Here is a 26,744-nt window from a genome sequence, read left to right on the forward strand (position 1 = left end):
CATGTGTCACAATTAGGAACTATAGTGGACCGTGATCAATGAACTCTCACCCGGAAGTGATCTGTGTAGTGAGACCTTAAAGTCTAGTGACTGATTTTGTCAAACTTGGTTTGAAGTCAGTTTGATAATTTGGGTCATTTACACCCTGAAAAGCTATACTAGAGCCGTGTAACTTATAAACTCTAACCAATACACCAAAAGATAGATGCACCATACCATCCAATAAAACTTCATATCACATTGTTACTCGTTGGTGATCCACACAATAGATGGCCATCAAACAAGCAGCCACTATATGGTAATGTATGACCTTGTTGGTAGTTCTGATATCGGGAACATACAAACAAGCAGCCACTATATGGTAATGTATGACCTTGTTGGTAGTTCTGATATCGGGAACATACAAAGAAGCTAACATGTGACACAATTAGGATCAATGAACTCTCACCCGGAAGTGATCTGTGTAGTGAGACCTGATCACAACAAGTCTTCCATCCATTGTTTCCCCGATACTGATGATAAATTCCCGATACTGTTATGATAATATGATGATAAACGACTATGTTATGTCCCAAATACTGATGATAAATTCATTACTGTGTTATGTCCCCGATACTGATGATAAATTCATTACTGTGTTATGTCCCCGATACTGATGATAAATTCATTACTGTGTTATGTCCCCGATACTGAAAATAAATTCATTACTGTTATGTCCCCGATACTGATGATAAATTCATTACTGTGTTATGTCCCCGATACTGATGATAAATTCACGACTATGTTATGTTTCCCGATACTGATGATAAATTCACGACTATGTTATGTTTCCCGATACTGATGATAAATTCACGACTATGTTATGTCCCCGATACTGATGATAAATTCACGACTATGTTATGTTTCCCGATACTGATGATAAATTCACGACTATGTTATGTTTCCCGATACTGATGATAAATTCTTGACTGTTATGTTTCCCGATACTGTCAGACCTGTCAACCTTTAGTCAAGAGAAAGCAGGAGGTGTGTGTTGAGAAAGCAGGAGGTGTGTGTTGAGAAAGCAGGACGTGTGTTGAGAAAGCAGGAGGTGTGTGTTGACTGATGTGTTGAGAAAGCAGGACTGTGTGTGTGAGAAAGCAGGACTGTGTGTGTTAAAAAGCAGGAGACTTTTTTAATGTCCACAATTTACCGATGATCAAAAGATTTAAAAAAAAAACATGTATTACGAGTTATATGAATACTTTATAATGTCATATATACTTCTAGATCTTGGCATTAAAGTTTAAATATTATGATTTAAAATATTTAAAAAATATATATATTTTATCCAAAAATGTTAAGAACCTGAACAAGAAAAAAATAAATTAATTAGTACATTTACGGTAGTAGACTTACAGCCTTACAGGTTGCGTTATCATTTGTGGTTAGTGTACCTAAGTACCAAAAACAAATTTGATATAAATTATATAAATTAATATTCAGTTTTTACTGATAATGAGGAACGGTGGCGTGGTACTTATTTAAAATCATGAATATGCAATAAACATTGTATTTTCATTAATCATAAGTAAAATTCATTACGGACATCGTGTTATACCGGAATTATACCCATTTCCGAATAACTTTATGATCAATGTCAAACACAACATTTTTTAATTGTCAAAAATAACTGATGTGTAAATATCACCACTGTTTTACCGTCCAAACATACTGAAAATTAACTGACACGTATGTTTATACAGTAATGGTATTTTCGTTACTTGCTGTGACAAATGATTTTAACATGCATCGTGTGTATCGTGTCAACCGGGAGTCTGGCAGTTCAGATTCGTCATAGTTGCATTATGATCTAGTGTTAAGACATTTTACAATTCAGAGGTGTTATTAGAACTAAATTGGATTCTTTTTTGTTTTTTATATGGCAACACTGAATGTCAATACACTGCCTGTTGAATTAGCGGCAACACGCTTCATGCCATTACGATGACAACAACATTATAATAACACGTCATTTTATAAACTCCATGTGCTTTTTTAACAATATAAATAGGCTATCCCACAATTCTCACTTCGGCAAAGGTTAAACAGTCGGGACAATCGGCCTATTACATTCTCGGAAACTGAAAGTAGTCGACATTTTCCAAATGAGAAAAAAAAGGCAGAGTTACTTCCCTTCTGTTATTTTGACAAAAGAGGATCGATTTTTTTTATGCTTACTAAAATGTCATTTAACAGGAGAAACTGTCTCCCGCACAGGTGAAAGGAGACCTGATCACAACAAGTCTTCCATCCATTGTTTCCCCGATACTGATGATAAATTCACGACTATGTTATGTCCCAAATACTGATGATAAATTCATTACTGTGTTATGTCCCCGATACTGATGATAAATTCACAACTGTGTTATGTTTCCCGATACTGATAATAAATTCATGACTGTGTTATGTCCCCGATACTGATGATAAATTCTTGACTATGTTATGTTTCCCGATACTGATGATAAATTTCTGACTATGTTACGTCCCTGATACTGATGATAAACTCACGACTGTGTTACATGTATGTCCCCAATACTGATGATAAATTCACGACTATGTTATGTCCCCGATACTGATGATAAATGCTAGATGATCACAACGATAAGTCTTCCATCTGCTCGACGGGGTGCCCTGACGCGGACAGTGTGCGCGGCTGCCACAACTTGAGTTCGGCAATGAGAGGAAATCCAAGATCGACCGTCTCGCAGTCGATTATCTCCTCCTGTCGGCTGTCTGTCCGTCTGTACCGCACGGCGATCGTCACCACCATGCTGTCCTGAAACACACAACAATTCCGCACAATTAAAGTTCATTTAACGACACCACTAGAGCACAATGATTTATTAATCATCGGATATTGGGTGTAAAACATTTGGTCATTTTAACATTATAGTCTTAGAGGGTTTGTTTTGTTTAACGACACCACTAGAGCACATTAATTTATTAACAATCAGCTATTGGATGTTAAACATTTGTTAATTTTAACATATAGTCTTAGAAAGGAAACCTGCTACATTTTTTCATTAGTAGCAAGGGATCTTTTATACGCATCACCCTAGAAACGGGATAGTACATACCACAACCTTTGATATACCAGTCATAGTGCACTGACTGGAATGAGAAATAGCCCAATTGGCCCACTAATGAGGATAAATTCTATATTGACAGTGCAACAAGCAAGCACTTTACATCAGGGCTACATCCTGCCCAACCCCAGAATTCAATGTCTTGCCTACCATAAACGTATTCAATGTCTTGCCTACCATAAACGTATTCAATGTCTTGCCTACCATAAACGTATTCAATGTCTTGCCTACCATAAACATATTCAATGTCTTGCCTACCATAAACGTATTCAATGTCTTGCCTACCATAAACGTATTCAATGTCTTGCCTACCATAAACGTATTCAATGTCGCTGACAATTGCAGGCATAGATAATAAAAACAAACAAAACCCTTTAAAAAATAAGAATAAAAAAAGTCAATACAAATTTTCACATCATCATCCCATAAACTTATTCAATGTGGTCGCCAACTCCAGGCATAGATATTTATCTCAATGCAAATTAACAAAAAACTAAATCCTTTAAAAATTAATTAAAAAACTAAATTATTATTATTTTTTTTTTTTTTTACATTATCACCACACTATTGAATGAAAAAGTAATTTTGTATTGTCTTGCATACTGTGATGTCAAAGAACTAAAACACTGCATATAAGACATCATTTAAACTATCTTTCATTAGGGAAAGATACAGAGGATAATAAACGGATTACCAGTTATTATCAAATGTATGTCACACGTGAACTAATTTTCGTTTGTCACGACCTTTAGCCCCTCTAGTGAGCAGAACTCACCTTCAACTTCTGAATGTCCTGGATAATGTTCTTCGTCTTCTTGAACGGGCAGTCTGGACTGGAGACGAAACAGGGTTGGTCCATGATCGACAACGTCTGTCAAACAAAACACTCGGTATTATCAATGAAGGTAGGAAGGAATGTTTTATTTAACGATGCACTCAACACATTTTATTTACGGTTATATGGCGTCAGACATTGGTTACAGACCACACAGATATTGAGCGAGGTAACCCGCTGTTGCCACTTCATGGGCTACTCTTTTCAATTAGCAGCAAGGGATTTTTTATATGCAACATCCCACAGACAGGATAGTACATACCACAGCCTTTGATATACCAGTGGTGGTGCATTGGCTGGAATGAGAAATAGCCCAATGGGCCCACTGAGGGGGATCGATCCCACACTGACCGCGCATCGAGTGAGTGCTGTACCACTGGGCTAAGTCCCGCCCCGTATTATCAAGGAATACACGAGTGAATGAGTGAATGAGTGAGTGAGTGAGTGAGTGAGTGAGTGAGTGAGTGAACGAACGAACGAGTGAGTGAATGAATGAATGTTAAAGAGAGAGAGAGAGAGAGAGAGAGATTTCTCACGACAAAGCGAGAGATTGTTTTGGGGGGGGGGGAAGAGGGGGGGAGAGAGGGAGGAAGAGAGAGAGGGGAAGAGACAGAACCCTATGTTTTTACCTAGTCTACTCTACCGATGAAGCAACTATCAACCTTTTATATGCACTTTTCCAAAGATAAAAACACTACATACCACAACCTTCGATGTAACAGTCACACCCAAGTCTACAGAGGTTGATCGATCCTGTGACCATTCATACCTCGGATACGCTCTTTACCTCTAAGTTAGACCTCACCCCTATTCCTTCCCTAAATGAATGAGCTGCTTTCAAATAATTTTTATGCTTATATCCAATTAAGGTTCAAGCATGCTGTCCTTGGCACACACCTCAGCTATCTAGGCTGTCTGTTCAGGACAGTGGGTTAGTTGTTAGTGAGAGAGAAGAGTGTGTAGTGGTCTTACACTTACCAATTGAGTCGTTAAAACTCGATATGGGTGGGAGCCAGTACCGGGCTGCAAACCCTGTACCTACCAGCCTTATGTCCGATGGCTTAACCACGACACCACCGAGACTGGTAGTGACGTTACCACTGCATGGAAAGTAAAACTTTCAATGTAGACTTCTGGGACTATAATTAATGCTGTATTAATTTCCATCGCTGCGATGCGTTTGGTGACGTTACCACTGTATACATTCTATTTGGACTTCTGTGACTATAATTAATGCTGTATTAATTTCCATCGCTGCGATGCTTACGTTTGGTGACGTTACCACTGTATACGTTCTATTTGGACTTCTGTGACTATAATTAATGCTGTATTAAGTTCCATCGCTGCGATGCTTATGTTTGGTGACATTACCACTGTATACATTCTATTTGGACTTCTGTGACTATAATTAATGCTGTATTAATTTCCATCGCTGCGATGCTTACGTTTGGTGACGTTACCACTGTATACGTTCTATTTGGACTTCTGTGACTCTAATTAATGCTGTATTAATTTCCATCGCTGCGATGCTTACGTTTGGTGACGTTACCACTGTATACGTTCTATTTGGACTTCTGTGACTCTAATTAATGCTGTATTAATTTCCATCCTTACATTTGGTATCTTGGCGACCCAGGCGCTGCACTCGGACAGTTTGTCTTTCTTCTTGACGGTGACGAAGATGTGCAAGACGTTAGAGAACTCCGACTGGAAGTCCAGCTCCAGCTCGATACCCAGCTCATGGGGTTTCACCTCGATGGTGCGGGTCGGAGGTCGACCTGAAACACACAGACAACAATGGTAAATACACTGCTGCGTATAATACTCTCTTTCGATCAGGGGTTTCACCTCGATGGTGCGGGTCGGAGGTCGACCTGAAACACACAGACAACAGTGGTAAATACACTGCTGCGTATAATACTCTCTCTCGATCAGGGGTTTCACCTCGATGGTGCGGGTCGGAGGTCGACCTGAAACACACACACAACAGTGGTAAATACACTGCTGCATATAATACTCTCTCTAGATCAGGGGTTTCACCTCGATGTTGCGGGTTAGAGGTCGACCTGAAACACACAAACAACAATGGTAAATACACTGCTGTGTATAATACTCTCTTTCGATCAGGGGTTTCACCTCGATGGTGCGGGTCGGAGGTCGACCTGAAACACACAAACAACAATGGTAAATACACTGCTGCATATAATACTCTCTTTCAATCAGGGGAGGGATGTAGCTCAGTGAGTTGAGTGCTTGCTTGAGGTCGACCTGAAACACACAAACAATGACGGTAAATACACTGCTGCGTATAATACTCTCTTTCGATCAGGGGTTTCACCTCGATGGTGCGGGTTAGAGGTCGACCTGAAACACACAAACAACCATGGTAAATACACTGCTGCATATAATACTCTCTTTCAATCAGGGGAGGGATGTAGCTCAGTGAGTTGAGTGCTCGCTTGAGGTCGACCTGAAACACACAAACAATGACGGTAAATACACTGCTGCATATAATACAATCAAACCTGTCTTAAGTGGTCACACAAGGGAGTAGAGAAAAGTGAAAGCTTAAGACAAGTGGCCGCTGATTACAGGTTGCCAATTTGTTGTTGTTTGTTGTTTATTTTTTACTGTATGTATTACTAATTAACGGATGTGTGCTCCACAGTTAACTATAAATCATCTTTCGACATGCCGTCTCCTTCAGAAATAATGTACTTAACTGGAAGGTATTAATTTAACCGTTCTCAACAAGTTTGTTTCCTTTCCCATTTATACTTATTTAATTCCTATTTGATGCAGTGTATTGTCATAGAAGATGAATATACAAATGTCAAACTTAGCCTACCCAGAGGCAATTAGATGTAGATGCATTCCAGTCATGCTTTCTTAATTGATACACAGTAGAGATGTCGGGACTGAATGGGTACTAGTATTCATGAAGGTGTGAAGATCGGTTATTTGCTGCATCTTGTCACATTTACTAAAATATCCCTTTAATATAATAGTAAACATGTACTGTAGCCAGTTAATACCAGTATTTTAGTGATTTGGATCCGATTTTGGTGGTGGTGTTAGACAGGTGACCGCTTACTATTTACATTAAGAAATTGTTGGGAGGGAAAAAAAGTGTCCACTTACAGCAAGTGACCATTGATTACAGGTGGCCACTAGGACAAGTTTGACTGTACTTTCTTTTGTTCAATTTCATTATCAAAATAAATTTATATACATCCTTGTTTACTCGAAACTCATACTGACAGGAAATGGCTGATGCGCATACTCTGTGTTGTTAAACTAACTTGATAACACTGTCACGGTAATATTTACCTGTTCACTTCAGTAGTTATACTAGTGGAAAAAAGTAACTGTGTAACCTAAAAAATCGGATGAAAATAAAACTACTCAATATTTTAGCCTGATGTTTTGTACATGTTACCAGTGAACGCACCGCCACACAATAGCTGGGTCAATGCCGTATTTGCACGCGCAGTTTTGCTTCTGGGACATGAACATATTTTTCCCATTTTTTTCTCCCAACATGTTACTTTTCACGTTTTTGTCGACTTTTCAACTGTCGGGTCATTGCATGCCAACCGGGGGTACAGAAAAGCAGGTTATTTCTGTTGAAAATTGTAGCAGAGCAATGCCCAGGCTAAACGAAAATGACCGCCTTCGCGCAATTGGCATGATCCAGGCTGGTATGCGCCATCGCGCTGTCGCTACGCAATTTGGTGTACACATAAACAGTATTCAGGCTTTGTGGAGACGTTATCAACATGTTGGTAATGTCAGAGACCAACAACGTGCGGGCCGTCCACGCGTGACGTCACGACAGCAGGACAACCACATCAGACTCGTGCACCTCAGGAATCGATTCCAAACGGCAAGTCTGACAGCGCGGACCATTCCTGGATTGCGTGCCATTAATCCCAGAACTGTACGGAATCGATTACGTGAACATGGTATCCGTCCGCGACGCCCGGCTGTCCGTTTAGTTTTGCTAAGACGTCATCGTGTAGCATGTTTGGCTTGGTGTAGAAGACACTTGCACTTTAATCGCCGTGACTGGGCGGGTATACTGTTTACGGACGAGTCCAGGTTTCACTTGGACAGCAGTGACGGCCAAGAGTGTATCGTCGTGTTGGAGAACGTTTTAGTGACGCCTGTGTTGTGGAGCGACGTGCATTTGGCAGAGGCAGTGTCATGGTTTGGGGTGGCATCACGTCAACTGGATGAACACCTCTTGTGGTCATCAATGGCAATTTGAACGCTGTACGCTACCGTGATGACATTATTCAGGCTCACGTCATCCCATTTGTGCAAGGACAGCAACGTCACATCACGCTTCAGCATGACAATGCTAGACCTCACGTCGCCCGGGTGGTAATGGATTTTCTAGCACAGCAGAACATCGATGTGTTGCAGTGGCCTGCGGTCTCACCCGATCTTGCACCAATCGAGCACGTCTGGGATGAGATGCAACGTCGTGTACGTGCACTGCCTAACCAGCCGCTGACGTTGAGAGCGCTTGGTCAGACGTTAGTACAGATCTGGAACGGCATTCCCCAGGCATTCTTCAACAATTTGGTAGGCTCTATGAGGCGATGGTGCCAGGCCTGCATCGACGCAAATGGTGGCCATACGCGCTATTAACTTTGTGAACTGTTTTTTTACCCCCCATGTCTTTCATCCCCAATACCGATGAAATGACGGATGCTGTGACATTTTAAATGAATTGACGTTTTGCTTAATTGCCTAATAAATAATGCTATATGATAATTTTATCGTTTTATGTCTTGAAATTATGTTTTTATCAACATGATAACCATACACAGTTACTTTTTTCCACTAGTATATTATACTGCTATATATATATAGAATACTAAACGAGCTTGCCTGTCATACCATTTTTATGAAACGAGTGAAGTTTTTGTATCTGACGAGTGAAAGTGAGTCATATATCAACATTGTTCACGAGTTTCATAAAAATGGTGTTACAGACAAGCTAGTGTAGTATTTTATTTATTACAAACCAACTGCAAACAAGCCACAACGCAGAAGCAAGCAGATGTCGAGACCTACTACATTTTATTTTTCTAAGAACTGCGTCAGCAAGTGATCTACGTCACAGGTAAACTTTAACGATGTCATAATGAGCCACGAGACGTCAGCAATATGCTTGAACAAACAACCGAGGTAGCTTGCATCAGTCTAGAGCCCCATTCCATGAAGCGATCTTAGAGCTAATATCACCTAACTTTATGCACTTTGATAATCTTGGGGCAGGCCATAGCCCGGTCGTAAAGTGCTCACTTGATGCGCCGTAGGTTTGGGATCGATCCCCATCAATGGGCCCATTGGACTATTTATCACTCCAGCCAGTGCACCACAATTGGTATAGTAAAGGCAGTAGCCCAGTGGTAAAGCGCTTCATGTGCAGTTGACCTGGGATCAATTCCCGTCGGTGAGCCTATTAGGTTATTTCTCGTCCGTGTAAGTGCACCACGACTGGCATATCAAAGGCAGTGGTATGTGCTATCCTGTCTGTGGGATGGTGCATAATAATAAAAGATCCCTTGCTACAAATAAAAAAATGTAGCGGGTTTTCTTTCTAAGACTATATGTCAAAAATACCAAATGTTTGACATCCAATAGCCAATGATTAATAAAAAATCAATATGCTTCTAGTGGTGTCGTTAAACAAAACAAACTTTAGATGACCTTTGTGCTTCATGGGCTGGGGCCCAGGACAGGTGCTTGAGGTTTTAAATGTGGTCACCATGTTCACAATTAATATCCACTTACGGTGTGCTGCTTCCCACAGAAACTGTCGTCGTAGAAACGCCTGCGTTCCTCCCCCCTGGTACTTGATCCTGTCTGCCAGCGAGCGAAGCGGCTGTGTCAGGTTGGTCCGTACCTCAGGAATCTGTTTACCCTTGTAGCGGTCATTCTTGGTCATGTCTGAAAGGAAAGGAATGTTCACGCTTTGTGAAATCCAGAGAAAGTTTAGTTTTTTTAATTTTTTAAAACACATAAAAAAGAAAATGTTCTTTTTAATGACATTATTAAAGCATATTTATTAATTAATCATTTGCTACTAGATGTCAAACATTTGGGAGGAAAAAGTGAAGCTCGTAAAAATTGTACATGTAGCTTGTAGCATGCCTTAAATCATAACAGTGCTTGCGCATTGGAAACTTTTGGTGAAGCAATAGTCTTGAACTCAAACTTGATTCATGAAACATGCTGGATGATTATGAATTGCAAATGATGACAGAAAAGTTTTAAAATATGTGAATCCATGGAAAAATTACATCCCAGGGAACATTTTGTTCAGTATCGTGTTGTTTTTCGCTACGCAAAGTCAGAGATCACCATACAATTCTAAACCATTAAATAGCAGTTTCTACTCAATTTTCAGCTGTTGCTAAACAAAACTGTCAAAGCCAAATGTTCCCTGCATCCCTGATAATGGATGTATAGATAAACAACAAAAACAGTCAGTGCCTTATCTTGTACACCACAAAGGCCCAACTAGCATCAGTGAATGAATGTTTAACGACTCCCACCCCCCCCACCACACAAAAATTCACATTGGCTATTGGGTGCCATAAAAGGTAAGTATATGGAAATACTAACCAATTCCACACAATGTAAAAGTTAAAATTTGTTCTGTTTAATGATACCACTAGGGCACACTGATTACTTAATCAGTCTACTGGATATCAAACATGTAAAGCTCTTATGCCATACCTGACTGTAATAATCTGTATTAAACACATCAGATAATGTAAAGCTGGTATACCCTACCTGACTGTAATAATCTGTATTAAACACATCAGATAATGTAAAGCTGGTATACCCTACCTGACTGTAATAATCTGTATTAAACACATCAGATAACGTAAAGCTGGTATACCCTACCTGACTGTAATAATCTGTATTAAACACATCAGATAACGTAAAGCTGGTATACCCTACCTGACTGTAATAATCTGTATTAAACACATCAGATAATGTAAAGCTGGTATACCATACCTGACTGTAATAATCTGTATTAAACACATCAGATAATGTAAAGCTGGTATGTCGCACCTGACTGTAATAATCTGTATTAAACACATCAGATAATGTAAAGCTGGTATACCATACCTGACTGTAATAATCTGTATTAAACACATCAGATAATGTAAAGCTGGTATACCCTACCTGACTGTAATAATCTGTATTAAACACATCAGATAACGTAAAGCTGGTATACCCTACCTGACTGTAATAATCTGTATTAAACACATCAGATAATGTAAAGCTGGTATACCATACCTGACTGTAATAATCTGTATTAAACACATCAGATAATGTAAAGCTGGTATGTCGCACCTGACTGTAATAATCTGTATTAAACACATCAGATAACGTAAAGCTGGTATACCATACCTGACTGTAATAATCTGTATTAAACACATCAGATAATGTAAAGCTGGTATGTCGCACCTGACTGTAATAATCTGTATTAAACACATCAGATAACGTAAAGCTGGTATACCATACCTGACTGTAATAATCTGTATTAAACACATCAGACAACGTAAAGCTGGTATGTCGCACCGGACTGTAATAATCTGTATTAAACACATCAGATAATGTAAAGCTGGTATGTTGCACCTGACTGTAATAATCTGTATTAAACACATCAGATAACGTAAAGCTGGTATGTCGCACCTGACTGTAATAATCTGTATTAAACACATCAGATAATGTAAAGCTGGTATACCCTACCTGACTGTAATAATCTGTATTAAACACATCAGATAACGTAAAGCTTGTATACCCTACCTGACTGTAATAATCTGTATTAAACACATCATATAATGTAAAGCTGGTATGTCGCACCTGACTGTAATAATCTGTATTAAACACATCAGATAACGTAAAGCTGGTATGTCGCACCTGACTGTAATAATCTGTATTAAACACATCAGATAACGTAAAGCTGGTATGTCGCACCTGACTGTAATAATCTGTATTAAACACATCAGATAACGTAAAGCTGGTATGTCGCACCTGACTGTAATAATCTGTATTAAACACATCAAATAACGTAAAGCTTGTATGTCGCACCTGACTGTAATAATCTGTATTAAACACATCAGATAAAGAAAAGCTGGTATGTCGCACCTGACTGTAATAATCTGTATTAAACACATCAGATAAAGAAAAACTGGTATGTCGCACCTGACTGTAATAATCTGTATTAAACACATCAAATAACGTAAAGCTTGTATGCCATACCTGACTGTAATAATCTGTATTAAACACATCAAATAACATAAAGCTGGTATGTTGCACCTGACTGTAATAATCTGTATTAAACACATCAAATAACATAAAGCTGGTATGTTGCACCTGACTGTAATAATCTGTATTAAACACATCAGATAATGTAAAGCTGGTATGTTGCACCTGACTGTAATAATCTGTATTAAACACATCAGATAACGTAAAGCTGGTATGTTGCACCTGACTGTAATAATCTGTATTAAACACATCAGATAATGTAAAGCTGGTATACCCTACCTGACTGTAATAATCTGTATTAAACACATCAGATAATGTAAAGCTGGTATGCCCTACCTGACTGTAATAATCTGTATTAAACACATCAGATAACGTAAAGCTGGTATACCCTACCTGACTGTAATAATCTGTATTAAACACATCAGATAAAGAAAAGCTGGTATGTTGCACCTGACTGTAATAATCTGTATTAAACACATCAGATAACGTAAAGCTGGTATGTCGCACCTGACTGTAATAATCTGTATTAAACACATCAGATAACGTAAAGCTGGTATGTCGCACCTGACTGTAATAATCTGTATTAAACACATCAGATAAAGAAAAGCTGTTATTACCCTCCTGGTGAAGATATAGCGGTGTCGTACAAATTTCGTACGCACCACCAGGTGCGTATTACAAACTGTATTTTGATTTGTCAACAGGGAACAGAGTTAATTTCGATTGGTTGGACTATTTTTTTCATTCATAATTAATGTCAAGGTCAGTAACATCCACAACTTTTACTACAAATGTCATTCATTAAAAGTTGATGTAAACTGGACCGCGCGAGAAATATTTTAAAATAAAAAATAAAAATAAAAGAATGAATAGAACAATAATTAAACATATTCATTTTATTTATTATGTGGATTTTTTGTCTACAAATTGTTATTGTCAGTTGTGATTTGTGAATTCAACATTATTAAGGTCTACGACAGTCATTTTTTGGACCCTTGTTTTGGCTTTGTACACAATAAATGAAACATATCCAACTTTAATTTTTTTCATATGATATGGTAGTTTTTTATTTTTTTAAACTTAATATTTTTTGTAGAATTATGAAAAAGTAAAATATACCGACCTGTAAACAGCGTTGTTTGCTTGTTGTAGAAATTTAACAGGGGTCAAGGTTAGTAGAACAGTTTTTATTTTAATGTGGCGATGCATTGTAATAATATAGCTAATTTTGAATTTGAATGATGTCAGAATTCCAATGACATCATTTTGCACCTCCTTACAATAACCACAAACTGGGTACATGACGTTTCCGTTTTAAGAATGCTGGAAAAAATCCAGTGCAAAATTCCTAATGATTTTTTTTTTCGAACATTACTGAAGCACCTGAATGTGTTTGAAGAAAATTCTGTGATTGAAAAATTGTACATTTTACGAAATATGGATTTTAAGTGAAATTACAGTAAGATATGCTATATTTATTGTGTACAAAGAAAGCCAAAACAAGGGAGCGAAAAGTGACTGTCGTCGACCTTAAAGTTATAACTTTAGTTTTCCCGTGAACTCAGCTGCTTTTGCAAGCTACACGTTTTTAACTGCAAAAACACTTGTTATTCTCTTATTGGTTGGATTTTTGGTCAACAAATTGTTATTGTCAGTTGTGATTTGTGAATTCATCATTATTAGCATAACCAGTGCCAGTGGGGTAACAGGAACATTTGTTTCTTGGGGGCATTTTGTTAAAATATGGAATTATGCATTAGTTTTACCCATTTTTCACCCAATATGAAAATAAACATATATTGATGCATGTACCTTACAGGTTTCTTTAAATTAAAAAATCAAACCCGATGGAAATTTATCGGGAAGTACGTCTACACCACTCCCCTGAAAACGTCACGGAGAAGTAGCGGAAGTACAACGAACTATTTCTCAATGCGGCGGTACGTAGTCGTGCACCGGCTAGTTATGCAAATCAACATCCGGTCTTGAAATAGGCTACAAAACTGATTGATTGATTTATTTATTTTTCATAATTTGCGTGATTTAAAGGAGGGTAATAAATAAAATACCACACTCATTTTCGCTACATATCATTTTTACGAAACTCGTGAACTTCCCAAATGTATCTGACCTCACTTTCGTTCGGTCAGATACGTTTGGGAAGTTCACTTGTTTCGTAAAAATGATATCTAGTGAAAACTTGTATAGTATTCTATATGTATGTCGCACCTGAATGTAATAATCTGTATTAAACACATCAGATAACGTAAAGTTGGTATGTTGCACCTGACTGTAATAATCTGTATTAAACACATCAGATAATGTAAAGCTGGTATACCATACCTGACTGTAATAATCTGTATTAAACACATCAGATAATGTAAAGCTGGTATACCGTACCTGACTGTAATAATCTGTATTAAACACATCAGATAACGTAAAGCTGTTATACCCTACCTGACTGTAATTATCTGTATTAAACACATCAGATAATGTAAAGCTTGTATACCATTTCTGACTGTAATAATCTGTATTAAACACATCATATAACGTAAAGCTGGTATGTCGCATCTGACTGTAATAATCTGTATTAAACACATCAGATAAAGAAAAGCTGGTATGTCGCACCTGACTGTAATAATCTGTATTAAACACATCAGATAATGTAAAGCTGGTATATCGCACCTGACTGTAATAATCTGTATTAAACACATCATATAATGTAAAGCTTGTATGCCATACCTGACTGTAATAATCTGTATTAAACACATCATATAATGTAAAGCTTGTATGCCATACCTGACTGTAATAATCTGTATTAAACACATCATATAATGTAAAGCTTGTATGCCATATCTGACTGTAATAATCTGTATTAAACACATCATATAATGTAAAGCTTGTATGCCATACCTGACTGTAATAATCTGTATTAAACACATCAGATAATGTAAAGCTTGTATGCCATACCTGACCGAACTAAAGCAAACACTTCCTCAATACCGATCGGCTTCGACAGATGGCGCTGCAGGAAATAGACCAGAATTCCACACTGAGGCTGCTCGAAAGCAGCACACCCGGCACTTCTGAAAACCAAAAAGTAAAAAAGAAGAAGAATAAGTGCATAAAATTGTTACTCTGGAACAAACCACATGACATTGCATATCTTGAAAAGAAGACAATTTCACATAATTATTCAAGTAGGCAAGACATTTAATTGTGTGGAATTCCTGTTTATATATTGAGATTTTTAATTTTTTAAAAACTAAATTGCACATAACATAACATCATTTTTGAGGCCTAAAAAGACTGGTGACAAAATAACATAATAAATGGAGATTATTACACGAGTTTGTGTGTCGCACAGATTTTACGAAACGAATGTCAGAATTATTGTATTACACAAGTGAGAGCGAGGGCAATACATGAATCCTGATAAAAGTTTCATAAAATCAGTACGATTTACACCCGAGTGTAATCATTTCTTTATTATCCACATTATCCAAAATATTATTTTTATTAATAAGAAATTTTTTATGAATAACAACGTTTTTTGACCAAACGTCAAAATGTTTCAAACATAACTGAAAAAGAGACGAAGAAATGACGTCATTTTCCGAAATGACATTTTGATAAGCGTTTACACAGATATAAGACTGGGGAACCTGCATTAAGTTATGACGTCGCTTCACAAAATTACATCATTAGTTGTGCACATGAAATCATTATGACACATGTGGGTCATACTTGTTATATTTCCCTGAATATCTTGAACTACGTAGATAATAATAATACTTATTAAAAGAAAATCGGGGCCTTGCCCGTGTAATAAATGTGATAGAGAACGTACGTGGCAAAACAGATAATGGTGTTGCCTGCGGTCGTGGTGCGTGGCTCAATGATCTTTGGTATGGAACTAGATGATACATGGTTTCTGAAATAGGAAACATTACCATTTCTAAAATATATTAAACACTGATCATTAAAGGAAAGGAATGATTGTTTATAACTAGAGCTGGGCAGTTTACCGTATATACCGTTTGGTATTGGTATCATGTCAATACGGATTTACCATATGCAGCAAATTTTAAAATACCGAAATTCCAGTACTGAAAAATGTTATCAGTCAATTAGTAAAGCACTAACAATAATATTATATCTGACGAATGCAAAATAGCTGAAAAGAAGAGAGAGATGCGGGCCTTGTGTATGGAATTAATTTGATTTAGATGAAATTAGCGGGTGAGACTTAACTCAGGCATGCATTTAAAGCAGAGTATACCAAAAATACTGCTAGATATCGTTTTGGTATTGTGTCAATAATGAATACCATAGTGATGCTGAGGTAAATCACCACAAAAATACCGATACCGAATCTGAAATTTCAATACCACCAAGCTCAACACACCACAGCACAATTTAAATATAGATATATATATATATTTCTCCCATCCTTAGCCATGCAAGACAGGCGTATTCCATGACGTCAGCCCATGCGGAATAAATCAGTCTTGCATGACCACATGACTTCTATTGTTTGAGCTGATATTAACATTGGGTGACGTCACGTAAACGGCAAAATAACGCAAGAAATGCTTTTTATATTTCATAAAAACATGGAAACCTGCTATCATAATGAAATTATACTATCATTTTCGGTTTATACTTTTAGTATAAACTATTTTTGGGTACGATCTTTTTAGTGGTTATGATTATTTTATTGTAAGATAAAAAATAAAAAATGTAGGTTTTTCACATTTTCCCAAAATGCTTGTTTTTCATCTACTGGATGGGAGAAAAATAATCCTCCATTATGTATCCATGTGGGACAGGGCTATTCCACCCTCGGATACATAATATGATGTCAGGCCTCGTCCCTGACAACAAATTATGTACCCTCGGGTGGAATAGCCCTGTCCCACATGGATACATATGAAGGATTCTTTTAGTCTTGTGATATCATAATTTATCAACACGAGTTGATAAAAGTATGAAATCCGATAAATTATGATATCACATGACACGAGGGGGGGTATTCTTTTTATCATCCAATTATCATTCTTTTCATTTGCGACAATTGTAAACAATGTCAGCAATGTGGGTTGAATGTCATAATATTTGACAGCGGTAGACTCTTTAACTAACAGAACAACAGTGGTGTGACGTCACTAATGATAGGTTTAGCGTTGAAACATGCACGGTGACATAACTAAAACAAGCGATATCTCCTAGGAGAATATCGCAAATTATAGTGCCAGCGATATCTCCTAAAAAAGCCTTTAATGGATGATAAAAATGCCTCTCCATATAACACGTACTGCCTGCGACAGATATCGAGGATCATACAGCAGATGGCCGGGTTTCTGTTCTGCATCCGTTCCAGCACCTGATCGGCACACACACAGTCCTCCCAGGTGAACCCGGTGGGAGCGTCTTCCGGCACGAGGTAACACTGGCGGGTTTCTTCAAAGCCGTGACCGCAGAAATAAAACACGCAGTAGACTCCATCGTCCAGCAACCGACAAAACTCCTCGACCGCGGCAACCATCTCGTTCTTCGTCAAGTTCAACAGGGAGACCACCTTGAACTGCAGGTTGCGGAAAATCTCGGCCAGAGTTTTGATATCTTCTTTCGGGGCGTTTAGCGAATTCTCAGCCTTGTACGAGTAATTACCAATGAGTAGGGCAAACTTGTCTTTTGCTGCAAAAGTCAATAACAAGAATTGTGTGGAATTAAAGTTAAAGTTAATTTTCTTTTTTAACAACACCACTAATAAATTAATTAATGAATCATCGGCTATTGTATTAAACAGTTTGGGTTTTTTTTTCGCTGCAAAAGACAATAACAAGAATTCTATGGAATTAAAGATTTAAAGTTAAAGTTGTTGTTTTTTAACGACACCACTAGAGCACATTAATTAATTATCAGCTATTGTATTAAAGGTTTGTTTTGTTAAAAAAAACAAAAAACAGGAATTCTGTGGAATTAAAGTCTTGAAGTTAAAGTTGTTGTTTTTTAACGACACCACTAGAGCACATTAATTAATTAATTAATTAATCATCAGCTATTGTATTAAAGGTTTGTTTTGTTAAAAAAAAACAATAACAGGAATTCTGTGGAATTAAAGTCTTGAAGTTAAAGTTGTTGTTTTTTAACGACACCACTAGAGCACATTAATTAATTAATTAATCACTGACTATTGTATTAAAGGTTTGTTTTGCTGAGAAAGACAATAACAAGAATTCTGTGGAATTAGATGCCTCGCCTACCATAAACTTTAAAACACAAATTAAGCTGTGTTCACGTATACACGGATATGGATCCGGATACAGATAGAAAAAAAAAGGTTAACTATTGCTTTCATTGAAGGTGTGCACATACATGTATGTCCGGATACGCAATATTTTTGATTGCTCCATGTAGCAATTACAATTGTATCCGCACTCCAAACCCCATGCCGGAAGTTGACAAAAATAGCTTCCCATGCTAGTTTGGTCTAAAAATAGTTAAAGTTTGTTTTGTTTAATGATACCACCAGAGCACATTAATTAATTAATCATCATTAATCATTGGATGTCAAACATTTGGTAATTCTGACTTATAGTCATCAGAAAAAACCCACTACATCTCTTCTAATGCAGCAAGGGATCTTTTATATGCACTTTCCCAGAGACAGGACAGCACATACCACGACCTTTACCCAGTTGTGGTGAACTGGTTGGAACAAGAAAACCCCCAATCAGTTGAATGGATCGGATCCACCGAGGTGGTTCGATCCTGCGACACAAGCACCTTAGACTCAACCAACTGAGTTAAATCCCCCTCCATCGCCGTGAAATTAAATGTCTCGCTTACAATAATGTTTGTCACTGCACTGAGATGAACATCTACAGTGAAACCCATCTAACATGGACAGGCCTGGGACTAACAAAAATGTCTGGTTTTAACAACGACCCGCTTTACACATGTTAAGTTCTGTACTGATTTTGTTTAACATGCACACACACACACACGCATGCACACACACACACAGACACACACACAGACACACACACACAGACACCAATTAAATAATTAAATAAATAGTAACTTGTAAAATGTTTTCTGTAATTCTCCTACAAAAAAACCCTACTTGGTAGTAACTTTGTTCTTCTCCTGAGCTCCGTTCCACAAAGCAATCTTAGCATTAAGACCATCGTAAGTGTATAAAGTAGCTATGCACTTAAGATGATCTTAACACTAAGATCGATTCGAATGTAAAACTGTGCTCTGATGTGTATTTACAAGAAGAGGTGTTCTAGAGTGATCAAGTACCATGAACACTGATAAGACAACTGGTCTCACCATAATAGTCCTGTAGTGTGTGGAGTGAACATTGATGGAGTTGCGATAAGACAACTGGTCTCACCATGATAGTCCTGTAGTGTGTGGAGTGAACATTGATGGAGTTGCGATAAGACAACTGGTCTCACCATGATAGTCCTGTAGTGTGTGGAGTGAACATTGATGGAGTTGCGATAAGTCAACTGGTCTCATCATGATAGTCCTGTAGTGTGTGGAGTGAATATTGATGGAGTTGCGATAAGACAACTGGTCTCACCATGATAGTGCTGTAGTGTGTGGAGTGAACATTGATGGAGTTGTGATAAGACAACTGGTCTCACCTTGATAGTCCTGTAGTGTGTGGAGTGAACATTGATGGAGTTGCGATAAGTCAACTGGTCTCACCATGATAGTCCTGTAGTGTGTGGAGTGAACATTGATGGAGTTGCGATAAGACAACTGGTCTCACCATGATAGTGCTGTAGTGTGTGGAGTGAACATTGATGGAGTTGCGATAAGACAACTGGTCTCACCATGATAGTGCTGTAGTGTGTGGAGTGAACATTGATGGAGTTGCGATAAGACAACTGGTCTCACCATGATAGTGCTGTAGTGTGTGGAGTGAACATTGATGGAGTTGCGATAAGACAACTGGTCTCACCATGATAGTGCTGTAGTGTGTGGAGTGAACATTGATGGAGTTGCGATAAGACAACTGGTCTCACCATGATAGTCCTGTAGTGTGTGGAGTGAACATTGATGGAGTTGCGATAAGACAACTGGTCTCACCATGATAGTCCTGTAGTGTGTGGAGTGAACATTGATGGAGTTGCGATAAGACAACTGGTCTCACCATGATAGTCCTGTAGTGTGTGGAGTGAACATTGATGGAGTTCCGATAAGACAACTGGTCTCACCATGATAGTGCTGTAGTGTGTGGAGTGAACATTGATGGAGTTCCGATAAGACAACTGGTCTCACCATGATAGTGCTGTAGTGTGTGGAGTGAACATTGATGGAGTTGTGATAAGACAACTGGTCTCACCATGATAGTGCTGTAGTGTGTGGAGTGAACATTGATGGAGTTGCGATAAGACAACTGGTCTCACCCTGATAGTCCTGTAGTGTGTGGAGTGAACATTGATGGAGTTGCGATAAGACAACTGGTCTCACCCTGATAGTCCTGTAGTGTGTGGAGTGAACATTGATGGAGTTGCGATAAGACAACTGGTCTCACCATGATAGTGCTGTAGTGTGTGGAGTGAACATTGATGGAGTTGCGATAAGACAACTGGTCTCATCTGATAGTCCTGTAGTGTGTGGAGTGAACATTGATGGAGTTGCGACAAGACAACTGGTCTCATCTGATAGTCCTGTAGTGTGTGGAGTGAACATTGATGGAGTTGCGACAAGACAACTGGTCTCATCATGATAGTGCTGTAGTGTGTGGAGTGAACATTGATGGAGTTGTGATAAGACAACTGGTCTCACCATGATAGTCCTGTAGTGTGTGGAGTGAACATTGATGGAGTTGTGATAAGACAACTGGTCTCATCATGATAGTCCTGTAGTGTGTGGAGTGAACATTGATGGAGTTGTGATAAGACAACTGGTCTCACCATGATATTCCTGTAGTGTGTGGAGCTCGCTGCCGATGGCGAGAACGGCTCCTTCCGAGAACTTGGCTCCATACTCGTTCTTCAACAGACACTGATACACGCCCACCTGCACCTCTTGTGGCTGGAGGTTCGAGACCTGCGACTGGATGTTGGAGATCCGCAATTCAGACGACTCCTGACCTACAATGACACAGGCAGAATGGATGAATAAATAACAGGCAGAAAAGGAGGAATGGATGAATAAATCACAGGCAGAGTGGAGGAATGGATGAATAAATCACAGGCAGAGTGGAGGAATGGATGAATAAATCACAGGCAGAGTGGATGAATAAATCACAGGCAGAGTGGAAGAATGGATGAATAAATCACAGGCAGAGTAGAGGAATGGATGAATAAATCACAGGCAGAGTGAAGAAATGAATGAATAAATCACAGGCAGAGTGGAGGAATGGATGAATAAATCACAAGCAGAGTGAAGGAATGGATGAATAAATCACAGGCAGAGTGGAGGAATGGATGAATAAATCACAGACAGAGTGAAGGAATGAATGAATAAATCACAGGCAGAGTGGAGGAATGGATGAATAAATCACAGGCAGAGTGGAGGAATGGATGAATAAATCACAAGCAGAGTGAAGGAATGGATGAATAAATCACAGGCAGTGGAGGAATGGAGGAATAAATCACAGGCAGAGTGGAGGAATGGATGAATAAATCACAGGCAGAGTGGAGGAATGGATGAATAAATCACAGGCAGAGTGAAGGAATGGATGAATAAATCACAGGCAGTGGAGGAATGGAGGAATAAATCACAAGCAGAGTGGAGGAATGGATGAATAAATCACAGGCAGTGGAGGAATGGAGGAATAAATCACAGGCAGAGTGAAGGAATGGATGAAGAATGGAGGAATGAATTAAGACATAACCGTATCGAGTTTTCAGATTTGTGGGTGTTATTGTCTATTTGATCCTGCACCGAAGGCCTGAGGTGCAAAATGAACCATCTGTGGGCATCAAATAGACAGTAACACCCGCAAATCTAAGAACTCCATATGGTTATGTCCATTGTAAACTGAATGGTTTTTCTACGGAACTAATTGTATATTTGTTTTTGTTTTTCACAAAATACCTGGCTGTATTGTAATCTACAGGTAACTGTAGACACTTGAACCGTCAACTTGACCTGTTCCAATTGCTAATGACGTCACTTTCTTATGACGTCATTAGCTTTCCGGGTGTTATTTTCATTTGATCCCGGAAAAAGAATGTAATTAACCAATCACAATACAGAACACATAATATACCGGCCTCAGTGGTGTTGTGGTTAAGCCATCAAATATGTATATGGCTGGTAGGTACTAGGTTCGCAGCCTGGTACCGGCTCCCATCCAGAGTGAGTTTTGAAGACCCAATGAGTAGGTGTAAGGCCACTACATCCTCTTGTCTCTCACTAACAACTAATAAGTAACCCACTTAGACTTACTGGTGATGTTTATGTTCTTCTTTAAGATATCAGTCTGTACATTTCTTTCCGATCACAAAATAGATTTTAACTCTCAATAATTATGTACATAACGAAGATTCATAATTCAGCATAGTTGTCAGTACTTACTTCCACATTCCTATCAGCATCACACACACAATGTCACACAAACGTTTATAAACAGCATTTACGTCATAAAATTTCGAGCAGGACACATTTTGCTTCAGAAAAAGATTCACTGTTGGTATTTTAAAAGTAAGTATGTCCTACTAAACAGCGAGAAGTAGCATATGAATATGTAAATAGGCTCTTGGGGAATCCCCTCAGCTATCTGGGTTGTCTGTCCAGGACAGTGGGTTAGTGATTAGTGAGAGATAAGAGGGTGTAGTGGCCTTACACCTATCCATTGAGCCCTTAAGAACTCGCTCTGGGTTGGAGCCGGTACTGGGCTACGAACCCTGTACCTACCAGCCTGTAGTCCAATGGCTTAACCACTGCGCCACCGAGGCTGGTCTGACAGGTTCATGCTGGTTTCACTGTCGCAAATGAATTTGATTAGCCAATCAAATTTCGCGTTATATGCCGAACGAATTAGAATAGAAAATAATCTGTTTGTGCTAGCTCATGCTTCATTTTATTGTGTACCTACCAAATATGAGTGTTGAATCTTTAAACCACTGATATGTTATGGGCTGGGTTCCACACGCCTCCACCACAAATACCGCCACCCCTCCCACTTGAACTGAGCACGATTTAGGCTGACTGATGATTTCTGAAACAAAAATACAAAATATTTCAAATCTTGTACTGTACCATAACTAAAGAGACAAAAATACACATTTATACTGTTCCGAAACAAAAATACACACATTTATACTGCACTGAAAACCCCCACCATATTTATACTGTACTGAAACAAAAATACACACATTTATACTGCACTGAAAAACCCCACCATATTTATACTGTACTGAAACAAAAATACATATTTAGCCTCTAGTCTGAAGTGAAACATTTGAGTTTGGCTTATGTTACATCATCTATATTTTTTAGACACTGACAGCAAATACAACACGTATCTAGTCATCAAGATTTCGCAAATGTATCTTCTGTCGACCTGTTTCGGTGAGGATCTCGTTTCAGTGGTTGCATCATTTGTGTGCAACAGTATGTACATTTGAGTATTTCTGACGTCGTTGACTTTTGCATGTGGAATGTAAACACATACAAATGCTATCAGATTCACAGAAATGTCTGTAGAAATAAAGTTAAAATGAACAAAGAAAGCAAGAGTGAACTTGACCCACTCATAAACATACATGTAGCACATTTCGTAATACCTTTTTTCTGTGATTTTCAAAGACTGTAATTTGAAAGACAACTTAATTTAAAAAAAAAATTTTTGTCTGTTCTCAACTGTATTGCTATCTAGTTATTGAAGACACAAGATTGTCTGCTGGCAAAATTCTCTTTACAGATAGTTGCCAAAGATATATGGTTCTTTATGTTTTAACATAAATATCTTTCTGGATATCTATTTATATATATTTATAAAAACTCAAAATACAGTTTATATTTTTTAACCAAACAATTTTACCATTATAACCATTCATTTGCTTATAACTTATATCACGATTGCAAGATATCAGAATTGTTATATTCGTTTTCCTAAAAGTTGTCTGATAACGTTAGTTCTCGATGACTTCATTTTATAATTTGCCTTAAAATATTTGAAATAATTTTTATAAATTATTGTAAGTGCATGTTTTGTTGAATAACTTACATGTTTTGATAAAACACAGAAAAGTTTTGTTTTGGAAAGTTCTTGCTGTAAGCAATACCACCAAGCGTTTCACTCACCGAAACAGGTTACGTAATTAACAATATTTACTGGTGATGCATGCTACAGTTTTTGATGCACGTGCAGTGATCTTTGCTACATAGCGGCCAGTTTAGTGTTCATTTGAAGCATAGAAATACTAATAAAAAGGTAGCTATTGGATAACAACTGTCTGTTTATAAATATTGATATCCTTTAGAACCAAGTGCTTATGCTCACTGAAACTGGTTTGCTCATAATATATATAATAATAGTAAAATTAAAAGACCATAAAAGACAACCAATAAACCCACCATAACTAATTGGTATATTTTCATAAAACTACTTACAATGTATGGCCTAAGGCACACTGTTTTTAATACAAAGTCCTGTAGTTGCAAGAGAAGATATTTCCTAAAACTCTCACACAAAAAGAGAAACTAATTGAAACAAAAAAATGTATAGCAGAATGCATTTTGATAATAACGTTTTCCTACAATAGATATTCAAATCTTACCCGGTGCTTTAATTACTCTTGGGGTATCATCTGAAAAAGAGAAGAAAAGTAACCAATAAAATCCATAAAGGTGTCGGCTTCAAACACTGGTCAATTAAATTAATATCACTTCCACCTGAAACAGTAAGTTACATGCTATGCATGCAGTTAATGACATATACAAGTACCTTCTAAGGCCTAAACAAATATATGTGTTTTCCAACCTACCCTAATTTTATGTAGTGACACTGACATTTTTTGCAATCAGCAAACTAAATTCGAAACACCTTGGCCGATTATGGTTTCTTGGTTTGATTCGATTTAAAAAAAAAAGAAAGGAAAAATGTTCCTACCTACATGTACCTACCCTATTATTTTCAATGATGAAACCTGAAACACATCTTTTTTTTAAGCCTAACATACATTAAAATATAAACCCTAACAACTACATGTATGTTTTCAAAAGGGTACTTCTATCTGTGAGCTGAATTGTTTAATAATATTAATTATATTCTGTTTTTAAGTTTTGAATGTATGCTCTGTACTTCAATATCCTCCAATATGGGTGCTAAACTTTATTTTTTTTAAAAAGAAGATAATCTGTTTAAAGGTCCACATATACAGACAAAATCACAGAGTGAAAATTAAACAACTTTGACTTTAAAATAGAAGAGAAATACACACAGTCTGAAACGGTCACCATGAACGGGTGACTGCGTGCCTCCCCGAAATCGTTTCTCACAATACACTGATATCGCCCACTGTGACTGCTCAATGCGCTGTCCACCTGTAGGTAACGAGAAACACAATTCAGGTAGTAGTAATTTATTTACTTTAAGCTGTGTGGCTCACAAGCATACAATTATATACAATATTATATAACATATATAAACAATCATCAGCATAAACATAAATAAATGGATGTGTATTTGGAGGATGGACAGTTATACATGTTGCAAAGGGAAGTGTCCTCCAGACTGAGGACAAAGATGTAAACATAAAGATATGGCTTGTGCCCCCCTCCCCCCACTAGAGACTTTGCTCCCTCCATTAAATATTGTGTCCCCCTCCCACCCCTCCAGATATCATTCGTACAGGTCTGCACAGCACATACCTCCAGCAGTGGAACTTGCGTCTCGTGGAAATACTGGCCCTCGTGATACCCGGTGTAGCGCAAGAGAAAATTACCCCCCTCTCCCCCACTAGACACTTTGCTCACTCCATTAAATATTGTGCAACCCCCCACCCCAATATCATTCATACAGGTCTGCACAGCACATACACATACCTCCAGCAGTGGAACTTGCGTCTCGTGGAAATACTGGCCCTCGTGATACCAGGTGTAGCGCAAGAGTAAATGACCCCCCTCTCCCCCACTTTTGCTCACTCCATTAAATATTGTGCCCCCCCCCCCCCCCGATATTATTCATACAGGTCTGCACAGCACATACCTCCAGCAGTGGAATTTGCGTCTCATGGAAATACTGGCCTTCATGATACCAGGTGTAGCGCAAGGGGAAACGACTCCTGGCTTTGCACACAATGTGGAATGGGCTCCCCTTGATGGTGAACACATCCTGGGGCTGCTCCACTATAACAGGCAGGTTACAAGCTGGGAATGAAAATTTTTAAAGTTTGCTTTGTTTAACGACACCACTAGAGCACATTTTATTTATTAATCATCTGCTATTGGATGTGAAACATTTGGTAATTTTGACATAGTCTTAAAGAGGAAACCCT

At 38.1% G+C, this 26,744-nt stretch overlaps 1 protein-coding gene across 2 annotated transcripts in view; it reads right to left on the reverse strand.

The window, feature by feature from the left end:
* Window positions 1-402: 402 nt before the first annotated feature.
* LOC121379904 (mucosa-associated lymphoid tissue lymphoma translocation protein 1 homolog) overlaps window positions 403-26,744 on the reverse strand; it is a 37,306-nt gene continuing 10,964 nt past the window's right edge. Inside the window, exons 7-19 of one of the 2 annotated variants that reach the window (XR_005958860.1) lie at window positions 26,456-26,616; window positions 25,689-25,791; window positions 25,026-25,055; window positions 23,339-23,461; window positions 21,207-21,386; window positions 17,583-17,964; window positions 16,115-16,198; window positions 15,235-15,350; window positions 9,772-9,927; window positions 5,578-5,741; window positions 3,904-3,999; window positions 2,272-2,818; window positions 403-473 (exon numbers count right to left, since the gene is read on the reverse strand). Coding sequence is in view for 1 of the 2 variants with exons in the window: in XM_041508579.1 (XP_041364513.1) it covers window positions 2,636-2,818; window positions 3,904-3,999; window positions 5,578-5,741; window positions 9,772-9,927; window positions 15,235-15,350; window positions 16,115-16,198; window positions 17,583-17,964; window positions 21,207-21,386; window positions 23,339-23,461; window positions 25,026-25,055; window positions 25,689-25,791; window positions 26,456-26,616 (1,778 nt within the window). In the remaining variant the exon portion in view is untranslated. Of the gene's footprint in view, window positions 474-2,146; window positions 2,819-3,903; window positions 4,000-5,577; window positions 5,742-9,771; window positions 9,928-15,234; window positions 15,351-16,114; window positions 16,199-17,582; window positions 17,965-21,206; window positions 21,387-23,338; window positions 23,462-25,025; window positions 25,056-25,688; window positions 25,792-26,455; window positions 26,617-26,744 lie in introns of those variants that run through there. The other variant, XM_041508579.1, reaches the window with a different exon arrangement.

The sequence above is a fragment of the Gigantopelta aegis genome, chromosome 2, assembly GCF_016097555.1.
Source record: "Gigantopelta aegis isolate Gae_Host chromosome 2, Gae_host_genome, whole genome shotgun sequence".
In the NCBI taxonomy this organism is placed as follows: Eukaryota; Metazoa; Mollusca; class Gastropoda; order Neomphalida; family Peltospiridae; genus Gigantopelta; species Gigantopelta aegis.